At 44.1% G+C, this 16,657-nt stretch overlaps 1 protein-coding gene across 1 annotated transcript in view; it reads right to left on the bottom strand.

Annotated features, from left to right (window-relative positions):
- The window catches only part of LOC309564256 (annexin A1-like), an 82,829-nt gene that overhangs the window by 15,240 nt on the left and 50,932 nt on the right, over positions 1–16,657 (bottom strand). The window contains exons 6-10 of the mRNA XM_082268881.1: positions 11,546–11,625; positions 11,215–11,271; positions 11,006–11,099; positions 10,543–10,638; positions 1,417–1,475 (exon numbers count right to left, since the gene is read on the bottom strand). Of these exons, the coding sequence (XP_082125007.1) occupies positions 1,417–1,475; positions 10,543–10,638; positions 11,006–11,099; positions 11,215–11,271; positions 11,546–11,625 (386 nt within the window). The remainder of the gene's footprint in view (positions 1–1,416; positions 1,476–10,542; positions 10,639–11,005; positions 11,100–11,214; positions 11,272–11,545; positions 11,626–16,657) is intronic.

The following is a 16,657-nucleotide window of genomic DNA, read 5'->3' on the forward strand; positions in this document are numbered from 1 at the left end:
TTTTTTTTTTTTTGCTTTACTACATGTTCCCCGGGGCTGTGTTTAGCCTCCAATGCCTTTTTTTGACAATCCCTTGCTTATTAGTCTACTCAGCTGACATTACTGTTCTTATCATTCGGCTTCCATTGACTTTTTTGGGGCTCATATTCCACATCCCTGGCACCAGTGAAAGAGAAATTGACAGATTTACTCTCACTCCGCTGAACATCAATATGGCTACATTGGAATCTATGACTACGCCATCAAGGTATCACAACATTCTCATACAGTATAAAGAGCTAATTTTACAGCTTCAGAAAAATGACTAGATGTAAATGCACCAAATAATATTGGCTAATAATAATTATAAAAAATAACATTGCACATTGCTGATCCAGGGAACCAGACTGTCTTTGGGGTTCAGAAAGGATTTTTTTCCCTATTAGAAAAAAAGTAAACAATGCTGTTTAATGGTTTTGTTGCCTTCTTCCAGATCAACTGTGGGTTTAGGGTTCTGCGGAAGCAAGGTTTTTAAAATAATTTTTGTTTATTAGTTGAATTCAAAGGGACGTGTCTTTTTTCACCCTATCTATATAAGTGTATCCAACTATGTAACATTTCCTGAACAGAGGGTGCCACAGTATACTGCCACTACAAGTGTAATGTCTCATAAAGCACATCGTATTTGTCAGTGAACCTCCAATAACCAATGTCAACGTAAGGGAGAAAATCAGTTTCAATGCAATGTGTTCTTGTAGTTTATTAGATTGTTTCTGTTGCAGATCTTTACATACAAAGCAATTTAAATTAACCTTCCAATTCATAAAAAAGCTGTTTTAGAACTAAATACACTGCCTGGCCAAAAAAAGATTTGCCACCAAAATAAAATCCTTTAGCTTTGATTACGGCACGCATTTGCTGTGGCATTGGTTCGATAAGCTTCTGCAATGTCACAAGATTTATTTCCGTCAAGTGTTGCATTCATTTATCACCAAGATCTTGTATTGATGATGGGAGAGTTGGACCACTGCGCAAAGCCTTCTCCAGCAAATCCCAAAGATTCTCAATGGGGTTAAGTTCTGGATTCTGTGGTGGCCAATCCATGTGTGAAAATGATGTCTCATGCTCCCTGAAACACTCTTTCACAATTTTAGCCTGATGAATCCTGGCATTGTCATCTTGGAACATGCCCGTGCCATCAAGGAAGAAAAAATCCATTGATGGAATAACCATTCAGTATATTCAGGTAGTCAGCTGACCTCATTCTTTGGGCACATGCAGTAACTATCCAATTAGGATAGTTACTGCATGCTTAGTTTAGTAAGTTGCCTAGTTAATTTCAGGTGGCGACTTTTTTTTTTTTGGCCAGGCAGTGTACTACTTTGAGGTAATTGAATGTGACAGTTTAAACAAACAAAAAAATAGCTTTAATGCTACCTTCATTGCGAGATGCAATTTGTCCGCAAAGAAACCTGGTTTGTCCACAGCAAATTTCACTAAAATAGAAAAATATGCATTCAAATATTATTCTCTGTAAAGCACATATGAATATCCTAATGTATTATGCTGATATTGCTGATATTATTTTCAGCCACTAAGAGAATTGAATTTGCAAGTTCAAAATGCATCATATACAGTTACACATGTGAATATGCACAAGGAATAGAGAGAAAGTAAGCTTCTTAGGCATTTGTAACAACATACTGAGAAGTATTTTTGACATAAACTTCTGCCCAAATAAGAATGCCTATATATAATCCTGATCTTTTAAGTGATATGCCATTGCCATTTTTGGATACTGTAGGGTTACTCTATGTTGTATATTAATCAAATATTCGCTAACAAAAATTGCCCAGTGAAAAAGATGTTAACCCACCAAGAAAGATTCCACATGACATAATACCTGTCAATAGTCAAAATAAAAAAGAACAACTTTGTATTGCTAGTCATATCAACAGAGTTTTATTCGATGCGCTTTATATAAAAAGAAGCAATACAGGTTTTACATTTTTGGAAAAAAAAAATACAGGTTTTAACAATATATTTTTGTCTCTCAGCCACCTAACATATATGCATATTAAAATGTGTTTTTCAAATTCCAGCTTTGTGGTATAGCAGTAAAATTTTTTTACTTATTGCAAGGAACCACATCACATGTGTAGCTCATATAAGCAGTGGCTATACTTTCTCAATGCGTTTCGCTCTCAGTTTCTTCAGGAGAAAAGAGATGATCTAATTTAATAATGCATAAGAATGTAAATACATCATAACAACATTTCACCAAACATGTTATATCTATGAATTTTCATGAATTCTTAGATTTTACAGGCATAAAAAACAAAGTATCATTGTTTTTGCCCTAATCTTCACAATTATGAGACAATTGGAAAAGCTATACAAATATTCATATAAACCATTGAATATCCTCGACAAACATATATCATTTTTATATACTTTGTATATGCATAAAAACTTTGGGAACTTTGAGATAGTTATTGTGCGCTTGCTTCTTCCTCACATAACTCCCATACAAGGGGTGCACCTCCTGGCTATGGTGCAGGCACAGACCTGGTCCCATTGGACTAACACTTTACCATTTTTAATGTCTTATGTAAGTTCTATCAATGCATGAAAATACATTGATATAACAAGTTTGGTGAAATGTTGTTGTGACATATAGACTGTATGCTTATATGTAATTATTTTAGATCATCTCTTTTTTCCTGAGGAAGCAGACAGTGAAATGTTGAATAAGTAAAGCTATCATGTATATGCACTACACATGTTATGTGGTTCTTTACAATGAGTAAAATTACTATACTGCTATACCACCGAGGTAGAATTTGAAAAACGCCCTTTGATATGCATTTATATTAGGTGGTTAAGAGGATAAACGTATTGTTAAAACTGGTATTTTCTCTTTCTAAATAATGCATTTCTAATAAAACATTATTGACATGATGACCATCCATTTCAAAGTTGTCCTTTTTTAATTGGTGTTACGCTCAGCGCTCCGGGCCCCCTGCTGGCCTCGAAGCGCTCACAGCGCACCGGGACTCTTAGATCTAAAGGACCAGTGCACAGGTGATTGGTACCTGGCCCAGACTGGTTATTAAGGGTTAAGGTTTGTGAAAGGCAGTGCTGACTTAATTAGGCTTCACCTGTGCACTGCTCATTAATACCTTCTCCTCACACAGCTTCCTGCCGGATCTTTGTGCCTTGTGCCTCTGTGAAAGCGTTCCCTTCTGTGTTTGTTTGCTTTGCCTGTTGCCGAATCCTTGCTACCGACATCTCGCCTTTGAACCTCTGCCGCCTGCCCTGACCTCTGCTACGTCCGACTACGCTCTTGCCTACTACCTGTGTACCACGCCATATCAGCTGCCAGAGAGATCGAGTTGTTACTAGGGGACACGACCTGATAGTTACCGCCGCAGCAAATCCATCCCGCCTTGCGGCGGGCTCTGGTGAAGACCAGTAACTGCTTAGAACCGGTCCTCTAGTACAACCCGCGCCATCATCTCTCTGGTCCAGAGGATCCACTACCAGTCCTGCCAGTTCGCGACAGTAAGATCCGGCCATGGATCCCGCTGATGTTCCGTTGCCAAGCCTAGCGGACCTCACCACCGTTGTGGCCCAGCAAGGTCAACAGTTGGCTCAGCTATGTTTCAGCAGTTCCTGCCAACTCAGCAACAGCCAGCTCCTCCGTCAGCATCTGCTGCACCTCCCACACAAGCAGTTGCCACCAGGTCCAGAATCCGCTTGTCTCTGCCGGACAAGTACGACGGAGATCCTAAATTATGCCGAGGGTTCCTGTCTCAGTGCTCTCTTCACCTCGAGCTACTGTCTGACCAGTTTCCGTCTGAGCGAGCCAAGGTAGCCTTCATCCTCAGTCTGCTTTCCGGGAGGGCCCTGGCCTGGGCTACACCATTTTGGGACCGCGCTGATCCAGTCACCGCATCTGTCCAGAATTTTTGTCAGGAGTTTCGTAACGTATTCGAGGAACCTGCCCGAGTTACCTCCGCAGAGACTGCCTTGCTAAACTTGTCCCAAGGAACTTCTACCGTGGGTGATTATGCCATCCAGTTCCGTACCCTTGCCTCCGAGCTGAACTGGAACAATGAAGCTCTTTGTGCCACTTTTAAGAAGGGACTCAATAGTGACATTAAGGACGTCCTTGCTGCACGGGACCTGCCTACTACACTGAGTAACCTCATCTTGCTGGCCACCAGGATCGATAAACGTTTCTCCGAGAGACAAGAGGAACTCCATCTTGAAAAGGAAAGAGCTCGTCCTAAACGCTACCCTCGTCTGGCCCCTGTGTTCCAGCATCCACCTCAACCTGTCTCTGGGTCTTCCATTGTGGAGGCCATGCAGGTGGACCGGTCTCGCCTGACCCCGCAAGAACGAAGCCGTCGTAGAGACGAGAACCTGTGTTTATACTGCGCTAGTACCGAGCACTTCCTTAAGGACTGTCCTCTTCGTCCCCAACGTTCGGGAAACGCTCGCACCTAGTGAATGTGGGAGAGGCATTACTAGGTGTGGATTCTTCCTCTCCACGTCTCATCATACCTGTGCAGTTGTTCCTGTCGTCCAAGTCATTTTTTTCTGCTGCAGCCTTCTTGGACTCCGGCTCAGCCGGCAACTTCATTCACGCCTCCTTGGTCGACAAGTACCGAATTCCTATAATTCGTCTTCCCAAGCCGATCCTCATTTCTACGGTCAACGGGGAGAGACTCTCTGCTACGGTACAATACCGCACCCAGCCTCTGCGGATGGACATTGGGGTGTTTCACACAGAGACTCTGGAATTTTTTGTTCTTCCCTTTTGCTCTTCCAAACTCCTGCTGGGTCTACCGTGGTTGCAACGCCATTGTCCTGTCCTGAATTGGTCCACCGGTGAGATTTTGCATTGGGGTTCCTCCTGCTCTGACCGGTGTCTCAAGCCTGCTCCTATCAAACGGGACCCACTAATTCCTCCGCCACCAGGTCTCCCCAAGACTTACCACCGTTTTGCGGATGTCTTCTGTAAAAAGCAAGCTGAGACTCTTCCTCCTCACAGGCCTTATGATTGTCCTATTGACCTATTACCTGGCTCTACTCCACCTCGAGGCAGAATTTATCCTCTCTCACCTCCAGAGACTCAGGCCATGTCAGACTATGTACGTGAGAACTTACAGAGAGGGTTTATTAGGAAGTCTTCTTCCCCTGCTGGAGCCGGTTTTTTCTTTGTGTCTAAAAAGGATGGTTCGCTCCGCCCCTGCATTGACTATAGAGGACTCAATAAAATTACCATTAAAAACCGTTACCCACTGCCTCTAATCTCTGAGTTGTTTGACCGTCTCCGAGGAGCCAAGATTTTCACCAAGCTGGATCTCCGCGGGGCCTACAACCCGATCCGCATTCGAAAGGGAGACGAGTGGAAGACTGCTTTTAACACCAGGGACGGTCATTTTGAATACTTAGTGATGCCCTTTGGGCTCTGTAACGCCCCTGCAGTCTTCCAGGAGTTTGTGAACGACATCTTCCGGGACCTTCTTTACACTTGTGTAGTAGTATACCTGGATGACATCCTTATTTTTTCCTCTAATTTGGAGCAACACCGAGTCCATGTCCAACAAGTTCTCATCCGTCTCAGGAGTAATCGCCTCTATGCCAAGATTGAGAAGTGTCTGTTTGAGCGTTCCTCCTTGCCCTTCCTGGGATATATCATCTCTGCCCAAGGACTTCAAATGGATCCTGCCAAGCTCTCAGCGGTTCTGGACTGGCCACGCCCCTCTGGCCTCCGAGCCATACAGAGGTTCCTGGGTTTCGCCAACTACTACAGACAATTTATTCCTCATTATTCCACCCTGGTGGCCCCCATCGTGGCCTTGACTAGAAAAGGTGCAAATCCCAAAACCTGGCCTCCTCACGCTGAAGAGGCCTTCCAGTCCTTGAAAGCCGCCTTTGCTTCTGCACCTGTTCTGTCCCGGCCAGATTCTTCCAAGCCATTCTATCTGGAAGTGGATGCATCCTCAGTGGGAGCCGGAGCTGTGCTAACTCAGAAGTCATCCAGAGGCAAGACCATAACTTGTGGCTTCTTCTCTAAAACCTTTTCCTCCGCCGAGAAGAATTACTCTATTGGGGACAGAGAACTGCTGGCAATTAAATTAGCCTTGGAGGAATGGAGACATCTTCTCGAGGGTGCTCCTCACCCTGTGATCATCTTTACGGACCACAAGAACCTAGCCTACCTCCAGTCAGCTCAAAGACTAAATCCCCGCCAAGCCCGTTGGTCCATCTTCTTCGCCCGCTTCAATTTCCAGATTCATTTCTGCCCAGCTGCTAAGAACATCAGGGCGGATGCCCTTTCTCGCTCTTCAGATGTGGTGGGTGACATACCCACTCCTCAACACATTATCCCTCCAGAATGTCTCATCTCGGTTGCTCCTGTGGACCTGCGTCTTCTTCCTCCCGGCAAGACCTACGTTCCTCCTCGTCAGCGGTTACAGATTCTCAAGTGGGGCCACGCTTCCCTTTTTGCCGGTCATCCTGGAATTAGAAAATCTCTTCAATTAATTTCCCAAAGATATTGGTGGCCCACTCTGGAGAGAGATGTCACAGAATTCGTCCAATCCTGTGTGATCTGCGCTCGTGACAAAACTCCTCGTCAGAAACCTGCGGGTCTTCTTCTGCCTCTTCCTGTTCCTGAGACCCCTTGGTCGCACATCGCCATGGACTTTATTACTGATCTTCCCTCCTCCCATGGTAAGACGGTCATCTGGGTCGTGGTGGACCGATTTTCAAAGATGGCTCACTTTGTGTCCCTGCCTGGTCTCCCATCCGCGCCTCAGTTGGCCAAACAGTTTTTTCTACACATCTTCCGCCTCCACGGCCTTCCCAGACACATCGTCTCGGACCGTGGGGTGCAGTTTGTTTCCAGATTTTGGAGGGCTCTCTGTGGTCAGCTCGGAATCAAGTTGGACTTTTCTTCCTCGTATCACCCTCAGTCCAATGGCCAAGTGGAACGGGTGAACCAGATTCTGGGAGATTATCTACGCCATTTTGTGTCCTCCCGTCAAGATGATTGGTCGGATTTACTCCCTTGGGCAGAGTTTTCTTACAATTTCAAGCAATCTTCTGCCTCCAATAAATCCCCATTTTTTGTGGTCTATGGTCGTCATCCTCTGCCACCTCTGCCTCGGACCTCTGCTCCCTCTTCTGTACCAGCTGTAGAGGACCTCCTTCAGGACTTCTCTTCTATTTGGCGAGAGACCCACTCAGCCCTCCTCAAGGCCTCGGCCCGTATGAAGTTCCAGGCCGATAAAAGTCGCAGAGCTCCTCCGGAATTCAGTCCCGGTGACAAAGTGTGGCTCTCCTCGAAATACATCAGATTTAAGGTCCCAAGTTACAAGTTGGGCCCTCGTTACTTGGGTCCCTTTAAAATCAAGAGCCGCATTAACCAGGTGTCCTACCAGCTCCATCTTCCACCCTCTCTCTGAATCCATAACTCTTTCCATGTCTCCCTTCTCAAACCTGCTATCTTTAACCGCTTCTCTCCTAAACTTCTTTCTCCCACCCCTGTCGCTGGTACCTCTGATATTTTTTCGGTCAAAGAAGTCCTAGCGACCAAAGTCATCCGGGGGAAAAGATTTTTTTTGGTCGATTGGGAGGGCTGCGGCCCTGAGGAATGATCTTGGGAGCCGGAGGAGAACATCCTGGACCGCAGCCTCATCCGCAAGTTCTTGGGTTCCAAAAAGAGGGGGAGACCAAAGGGGGGGGGTACTGTTACGCTCAGCGCTCCGGGCCCCCTGCTGGCCTCGAAGCGCTCACAGCGCACCGGGACTCTTAGATCTAAAGGACCAGTGCACAGGTGATTGGTACCTGGCCCAGACTGGTTATTAAGGGTTAAGGTTTGTGAAAGGCAGTGCTGACTTAATTAGGCTTCACCTGTGCACTGCTCATTAATACCTTCTCCTCACACAGCTTCCTGCCGGATCTTTGTGCCTTGTGCCTCTGTGAAAGCGTTCCCTTCTGTGTTTGTTTGCTTTGCCTGTTGCCGAATCCTTGCTACCGACATCTCGCCTTTGAACCTCTGCCGCCTGCCCTGACCTCTGCTACGTCCGACTACGCTCTTGCCTACTCCCTGTGTACCACGCCATATCAGCTGCCAGAGAGATCGAGTTGTTACTAGGGGACACGACCTGGTAGTTACCGCCGCAGCAAATCCATCCCGCCTTGCGGCGGGCTCTGGTGAAGACCAGTAACTGCTTAGAACCGGTCCTCTAGTACAACCCGCGCCATCGTCTCTCTGGTCCAGAGGATCCACTACCAGTCCTGCCGGTTCGCGACAATTGGTTATTTGTTATCTGATGCTGTGAGAAATAGTTTTTTTTTTTTTTTATCAGATAGTATGTATATAGTTTGATTTGGCACCTAAAAAGTCCCTATCCCTCTTTAAGGGACGCAACCGTCCCCAAAAACTCTGGGGATGTGGTGCCCAGTGGTCACTCCCTGCACCACTATGCTGTATTAAACAGTCAACAGGATTTGCCCAGCATTTTCTTCCAAGATTTAATCTGTGTATTATGCAGCTGGGTGAATTTTGTTGGATCAAATATTGCCAGGGTGAATGTTGATAGTAAAATAGCATATTATTTTCACAATTGGGTAAATATATTTGTGGAGTATATTGGAATGAATCTTGTTAAATAACAAGAGACCTTCAATTCACATTGCAGGCAACCCAGATTCAGCAACATGGATAGTGAATGCTAACAACATATCAATGAGTGTATATCAAAGAGAGCATAAAAAGATGTGTGCTACCTCACCTACCAGAATTAACCAGCCTGACATGCAGGCTGGTATTTCCACATCAAGGGAGCAGCAATGCTGACCAGGCTACATGTCCTTCAACACTGGGAGGGGGGGTGAATTAAGAGGGGTTCCCCTTGTAAATGGGGTTCCCCCTTGAAAATTCCTCATGCCCAATGCTAATGGGCACCGGGCTATTTGGCTCTCCCGATGTCCAGGAAGGGTTGTTGGGAAAGGCAAGGCCTATGAATCCTTGCATCACCTATCTACTATGGGGAGAATGTAAGCATTGCCCCCTTCCTGGTGTTCACTGTTCACATCTATCTATCTATCTATCTATCTATCTATCTATCTATCTATCTATCTATCTATCTATCTATCTATCTATCTATCTATCTATCTATCATCTATCTATCTATCTATCTATCTATCTATCTATCTATCTATCTATCTATCTATCTATCTATCTATGAAAATCTGCTTCTAAAAATAGTCAAACAATTTCATAAAAATGTTCTTCGGCGTAACATTGCAAAGACTTTAAATATATAATTCCAAAAATCACTGTTTGGGAACACAGTTCACTGTGCCCTCCAAAATGCAAGGCAGAACTCTACCATGCAAAGAAGAAGCCATTTCTGAACAAGATTCAGAAATGCCACTATCTTCTCATGGCTATAGCTCATTTTAAATGGTCTGTTGCAAAGTGGAAAACGGTTCTGTGATCAGATAAAATTAAATTTGACATTCTTTTTGGCAACAATGGATGCCATGTCCTCTTGAATGAAGAGGGATTGTTATTCATGCTCATTTCAAAAGTCTGCATTTCTGATGGCATTGAATAGGCAGCTTGCACATCTGGAAAGGTACCATCAATGCTAAAAGATACATCCAGGTTTTAGAGCAGTATATGTTCCTTTCCAGATTATGTCTTTTTCAGGCAAGATCTTACATTATTCGGCAGAACAATGCTCAACTGCATACTGCATCTATGAGAACAGCATGGCTTCATAGTAGAAAAGTCCAGGTTCTTAACTGGCATGCCTGCAGCCCAGACCTTTCGCCAACTGACAATATTTAGTGCATCCTGAAACTAAAAAATACGATAAAGAAGACCCAGGATTATTGAGCATTTAGAATTCTATGTCAAACATAAATGGGACAAAATTCCTCTCCCAAAACTCCAGCAACTGGTCTCCTCTGTTCCCAAATGTTTACTGAGTGTTTTTAAAAGAAGAGGGGATGCTACACTGTGGTAAACATGGTCCAGTCCCAACTATTTTGAGATGTGTTGCTGCCATCAATTTCAAAAATTACCTTATTTTTCCCTTAAAATTGTACATTTACTCTGTTTAAACATTTGTGGGTTTATGAGATTTTCAAATCATTGCATTCTGTTTTTGTAGATTTTGCACAGCGTCCCAACTTTTTTGGAATTGGGGTTGTATATTTATTGTATATATTACTATATTTGCATTTCCACATGTATCTAGCCCCAATGTGCATTAAAAATGTCTTTGATAATAAGATATGTAGGATTCAGAATATGATTCACAAGGGTTGACTTACTAAAGGCATTCAGTATATAAAAGCTATGTTCAGCTAATACCTAATCATGTGCAGGGGAATTTAAAAATGCAGGGTTTTGTACACATGAATGGATGATGTAAGTGAATATAGCTTTTTTTTTTTACCAAGGTGAAAATGTCTGTGGCTTTAGTAACTCATCCTGATAGTATTTTTGTAAAGTGTTTATTGTGTACATACCAATAGCTACCAAGCACTTCTCAATATCTCCCTTTAGCTCCAGATCCAAAGCCTTATTGAGATCATGTTTGCTGTAAGCAGAATACCTTTCAAACACTGCATGGGGAAATGAAAAATTAAGCAATTAATTACCTACACACAACACAAAGGTGCATTTTCTTGGTACTTTTAGGTTAATTTACTAAAAATTGTTGAAAATTGCTAATATTTTGTCCTATCTTTAGTTTGAGTAAGATACAACCATACACCCGCAGTGCCCCTAACACCACCCCCCCCCCAGTTCCCTCCAGTACCCTTTAGCCCAACTCAGCCCTTAATCTCTAGCCACCTCAAGAGTCCCATGGCCACCATAAAGCTTTTATATTTTTACTCCCACTGGAACACAGGGGTAATTGTTGAACAAAATACTGGTGAAATTATGTATTAACAATTAAATTGTCACTTTTGCTTAATAATTGTTTACCTTTTTTTAAGTGTGCAAAGCTTTGACTGGTGAAAATGGAAATGAATACCGAAACATCTGCTTTCTTATGCTTTTCTCCAGCTTCATACAAAGCCTAAAAAAAATACTAATGTCAGCTAGCTCAATCAAGAGACTGTGTAAAACACATACCTGTACAAATATACTGTAGTTTACAATAAATAGGAAAGACGCTTTACTATAAATTGTACCTTTGCATCTTTATCAGCAAGACTTTCATCAACATAGGATTCTTCACTACGGGTTCCCTGCAATCAGGTTTTGAAAATATTATATATTTTTTTTAATATATTTTTTTTCAAATAATTTCATATATATATATAATACAATCTCACAATGAGGCAGATTCTAAAGAAATTGTACCCGTGTTCACTTAAAATACCCAATCATGTGTAAATGTAACAAGTAAATCATATTTTTTATTCACAGGATTGGATAATAGGTGATATTTTGCAGCATTTATGGACATTCTCAACTCTTTACTTTAGTAAATCCGCTTTAATATCTCAAAGTAAACTGTACCTTTAAAAGGGCAAGTAAGGCCTTCTGAAAATCTCCAGATGTGTCATCTATGATATCCTTTTCAAGATCAGTTTTGAATTCTGGGGCAGATAACATTAATATTATGAATTTCACATTGTGACTATTATAACTATGTAACTTAAGTGTATGTTCTTATCAAATTTAAAATAATGAATAAAGAGTTTCACAATTTTTCATAATGGATTTTGACTGCTTAATAATCTCTTGGCAAATATATGCAGTAATCATTATTTTGTATATTGTATAGGATACAGTCTGATGCTCCCCTAATTGGATAGGGACATTTTTCCGGCTCAGACCAAAACTACATTCAGTTTGAATTTTGGCTATTCAGAGTTCAACTGAATGGCCAAACTAATGGAGTGCTTGGCCACTTATCAAGCAACGAATCTTATTTAGTAGCAGTTTTACCACCACCACTAAATATTGTAGCTTCCGCAGGGCACCTGGCTGTTAGGGAGCCACAGACACTGGTTTGCGAACATCCATGTTCTCTGCCAATTGAGCTGTCAGCTCTGTAAACAAAGGGGCATTAGATGGATGGCTGACATCACTGACCAAACATAGACATGGATAAATTAGTTTAATTACATCAGCAACCATTCCCACCCCTTTGTTGACATTTCAGCTGTCAGAATTGAAACTGTCAGTCAGCGAGTGTAGCAACTGGACTAGACAGGTCATGTGGGGCTCAGCGTGCTTTTCTTTCAGCAGGCATTAGGTGTTTTTATCATGATTGATGATAGATTTACATTGTGGGTCTTTAGGTTTTGTATGTTTTGATATAGGACTTGTCAAACAGTATGTTTATTTAAAAACTCACAATTTTTTGGGGGACAGAGTAGGGGTACTCATTCATGTGCAGGAGGCATTATCTGGAGACCCCCTTATTTTTAAAAGTGACCTCCATATTCTGATAATCCACCTTCCTGCAGACCCACACAACCACTAGGCTATGGTTGTGGGGAAGAGTATCTTGTATTCATCAACATGAGGACAAAGAGTTTTGCCAGGGGGGTACCCTAACTATGTTGAAGGCATGTGACCGGTGTAGTACAGGAGGCGCACACTTGCTGACAACCTTTCCTGAATATCCAAGGTTAAAAAATATATAATATAATAATAATGCTGGGATAGGCTCTGGGAAGAGGTGGGTAAATTTGGGTAAATCTTAGACATATTTATTAAGTAAGTATCAATAATAGAAACTAATTTTCCTGACAGACTCCATGGCAGCATACGTTTGGGTAGCCCCACCTCCTCTCCTACCCTATAGGACCCCTCTCCCATAAATATTTGCTCCCTTTTAGCATCCATTTTCCTTTTTTTTCCTCCTCTGGTTGCACACAAAGAGGTGCGTTCCTATCTACAACGAACATCAAGTGATTGGTTCGGCATGGAGAGGACGCGACATGGTCGTTATTCCTCTGTTAAGCCCTTGCTCTTGGGTGGGTATGGGTAAGGAGGGGGCAATCAAAGATACCTTATGCTGGAGCATTTGGTGTGTCCAGAAAACCTCGCTGCTGTGGGTGGCCCTGTGTTGCCCAAAGTCCAGGGTCGATTTGTGACCGTGCCTAAACCGAAGTACTGAGCAAGTATCCCTACCTTATTTCATCTGTGTGTCTTTCCTATCTGGTCTTTCTGTTGCCTTCCCTGGGCTCCTAGTGGCTCCTCTTCCCCTTCTTCCCCTCCCTTATTATCTGGGTTGGTCTTTGCCTTTGCCTTGGGTTACGAGGGGGGGGGGGGTTGGCAGTGTTCTGTGGTACCTGTGTTCCACAATGGTTCAGTTTCAGGGCTGGCCTCTATTACGATCGGTCCCAGGGTTCCCGTCCGACTGGGTCTGAAAGCGAGGCTTGGTCGCGCATGCGCATTTGCAGCAGTTGGACGCCAGTTTGCTGCGGCTGGCGGTGATGTCACTGGGTGCCGTTTTTAAAGGAAGAAAGTGCCTGGAGGCCCATCATAGACCTTACACATCTGAACCGGTTTATCTGCAAAGAAAAATTCAAAATTAAATCTCTATTGACAATCCAGCCTTCAGTTCAGCCGGGAGATTGGCTAGCATCCATAGATCTAAAGGAAGCATATTTTCATGTTCCCGTCGCGAGAAGTTTTCAGAAATTTCTCTGCTTCGCCATAGGATGGACTCGCCTCCAGTTTACTTGTCTCCCCTTCGGGCTTTCTACATTACCTCGTACATTTTCGAGGTCTTGTTGGTGGTGGTGGTCTTGATCAGAGTCAGGGGCATCAGGCTGCATCATTATTTGGACGATCTACTACTCCTATCCCAAGACAGGTCCCAGCTCCTCGAAACAGAGGCCAACTCATCGCGGTTCTCCAGGAGTTCGGGTGGATCTTGAATATCGAGAAGTGTCACCTGGTGCCCACTCAGTCTCTCATATTTCTGGGGGTGCAGTTCAATACAGCAGAAGGTACCATTTCTCTGCCAGAGGAAAAGATTCTGGTAATCTGGGACAGGATTTCGCTTGCCCTCTCTTCCTTTCATCTCACTGCTCGACAGTGAAAATAGTTGGGACTCTGGTAGCCACAGCCCCCATGGTGAAGTAAGCATTATGGAAGATGCAGCCCTTCCAGAAAGGCTTTGTCCAGCAGTGGACATCGGGGGGACTTGGTCAAACGTATCTCTCTAATGGCAACCATGAAGAGGTGTCTTCCCTGGTGGTTGTTAAGGGAGAATCTTCTGAATTGTCACTTCATAGCTCCCGTTTCGTGGGTCACGATGATGATGCCAGCAGTACGGGTTGGGGAGCTCACTGTCTATCAAAAGTGGCACAGGGCAGATGGGCTTTCCCTTCCTGCGAAGTAGTCTCCAATGTTCTAGAACTCCCGGCTGCCTTCAGGGTCTTCAGGCCTTTCGTCATCTGATTCAGGGGTCTTCAGTGATGCTCAGACTAGACAACACAATGGCAGTGGCTTATGTGAAGAGACAAGGGGGAACCCACAGCTGGTCCTTGCTCCGGGAGGTGGAACCGATTACGTCCTGGGCCCAGAAGAATCTGTCTAATCTATCGGCAGCATATGTTCCGGGGGTACAGAAGCTGCAGGCAGACTTTCTCTCTTGGGTCACACTCGACAACGAGTGGTCTCTTCACGAAGAAGTCTTCAAGGGGTTCCGAGATCCCCAGGCCTTCGGGGTAGATGCCCTTACAGACCATTAGAGGTTTCACAGAGCCTATGCCTTCCCACCGGTCCCGATCATTCTTCAATTTCTATGGAGGCTCAGGATGGAAGCAGTAGAAGTCCTGGCAATAATTCCATACTGGCCCAACAGACCGTGGTTCCCTTTGCTGACGCTGCTCAGTTACCAGGCTCAAATTTCCTTACCTCTCAGGCCAGATCTGTTGTCTCAGGGTCCTATTCTACATCCGTGCCCAGCACTTCTGCATCTCAAGGTTTGGTTCTTGAGAGGGGGAGGTTGGAGGCCCTAGGATGTCTGGTAGAAGCTGTTCCCACTCTTCTGAATGCTCGGAGAAGTAGCACTAATAGATTTTAGGAGAGGGTTTGGTCAAGGTTCTCTAGATATTTGTCTTCTAGGGCTGGCCCTGGTGCAGCACCCACGATCCAGGATATTCTAGCCTTCTTACAGGCAGGTCTGGAATTGTCCTTGTTGGTTAGCTCACTCCGGGTGCTGGTGTCAGTCATCTCAGCCTTCACGAGAGTGTCTTGGGCTAGGCATTCACTGGTCCGTCAGTTGTTTAAGGGTGCAATGAGACTTAAGCCTCAAAGGAAGCCAAGATTTCCCAAATGGGACCTTCCCTTGGTCATGGATTTCTTCTCTTCACTCAGTTCGGCCTCTAGCAGACCCCTATCGATCAAGGAGCTCAAAATCAAAACAGTGTTCCTGGAGGCCATTACATAAGCAAAGAGGGTTTCTGAGATCCAAAGCCTAGGCTCTAGAGAGCCGTTCCTAACCTTCTTCCCAGACAGAGTGGTCTTAATACCTATGCTGGGGTCAACTCCCAAAGTAACCTCCGTCTTTCATGAGAACCAAGACATTGTTCTTCCTACCTTTAGGACAGCGGAATACTCTCTGGTCCATCCTCTTGATGTGGATGACACTCTGAAGCAATATTTAGCAGCCACGGCTTCCTTTCGTCAGTCAGAGTTGCTCTTCATCCTTCTTAATGGAAAGAAAAGAGGGATGCGGGCATCCTCCAGAGCAGTTGCTGCATGGATCGTTCAGGCTATTCAGTGGGCCTACAAAGCAAAGGGCTTGGCTCCTCCAGAGGCGATGAAGGCGCATTCAACCCAAAGTGTCTCTACGTCTTGGGCAGTCTCTAGACACGTCGCTCCTTAAGTGGTCTGCAGGGCAGCTTCCTGGTCGTCTATCAACACCTTTCTGTCTCATTATTGTGTTGAACCGGCTGCCTTATCTTCTGTTAATTTTGGTGTTCAAATACTGTCAGATGATGGTACCAATTAAATGTTTTGTTCAGCATCTGCCCACCCGGGTTTGTATGGCGAGTTATTTCCCGAACATATGCTGCCATGGAGTCTGTCAGGAAAATGGAAAATTGTCTTTCAAATACTTACCATAATTTTCCTTTCCTGATGGACTCCATGGCAGCAGGAGTTCCCTCCCAGTTCCTGAGTAGGCTAGTTACAGAACATGGATGCTGAAAGGGAGCAAAGATTTATGGGAGAGGGGTCCTATAGGTTAGGAGAGGAGGCGGGGTTACCCGAACGTATGCTGCCATGGAGTCCATCAGGAAAGGAAAATTAGTATTTGATAGACCTTTTTCCATTTTTTTAGCAACTAATACTTAAACCATCTACCTTATGTGCATCCCCTTTGTTCATTGCATGTAGGATGACTTTTTTTCTGTCATCAGAAAAGCCAGGTTAACTCTTTGTATTTCTATCGTATCAACAGAGAGGAATGGAATACATGCAAAAAATAAATAAAATTTGCCCAGTGGAGCTTTTGGAGCCAATACCAGTCTTTGCTACACTACTGAGTAGCAAATCAGTCACTTTCCAAACTAAGATAACTGCCACGATAAAATCTTGTATGGTGATATAACCTCTACCTACATATGCTGGTCTATAGAATCTCAGAGATTGTTTAACCAT

Source organism: Pelophylax lessonae, assembly GCF_965119305.1.
Source record: "Pelophylax lessonae genome assembly, chromosome: 1".
NCBI lineage: Eukaryota > Metazoa > Chordata > Amphibia > Anura > Ranidae > Pelophylax > Pelophylax lessonae.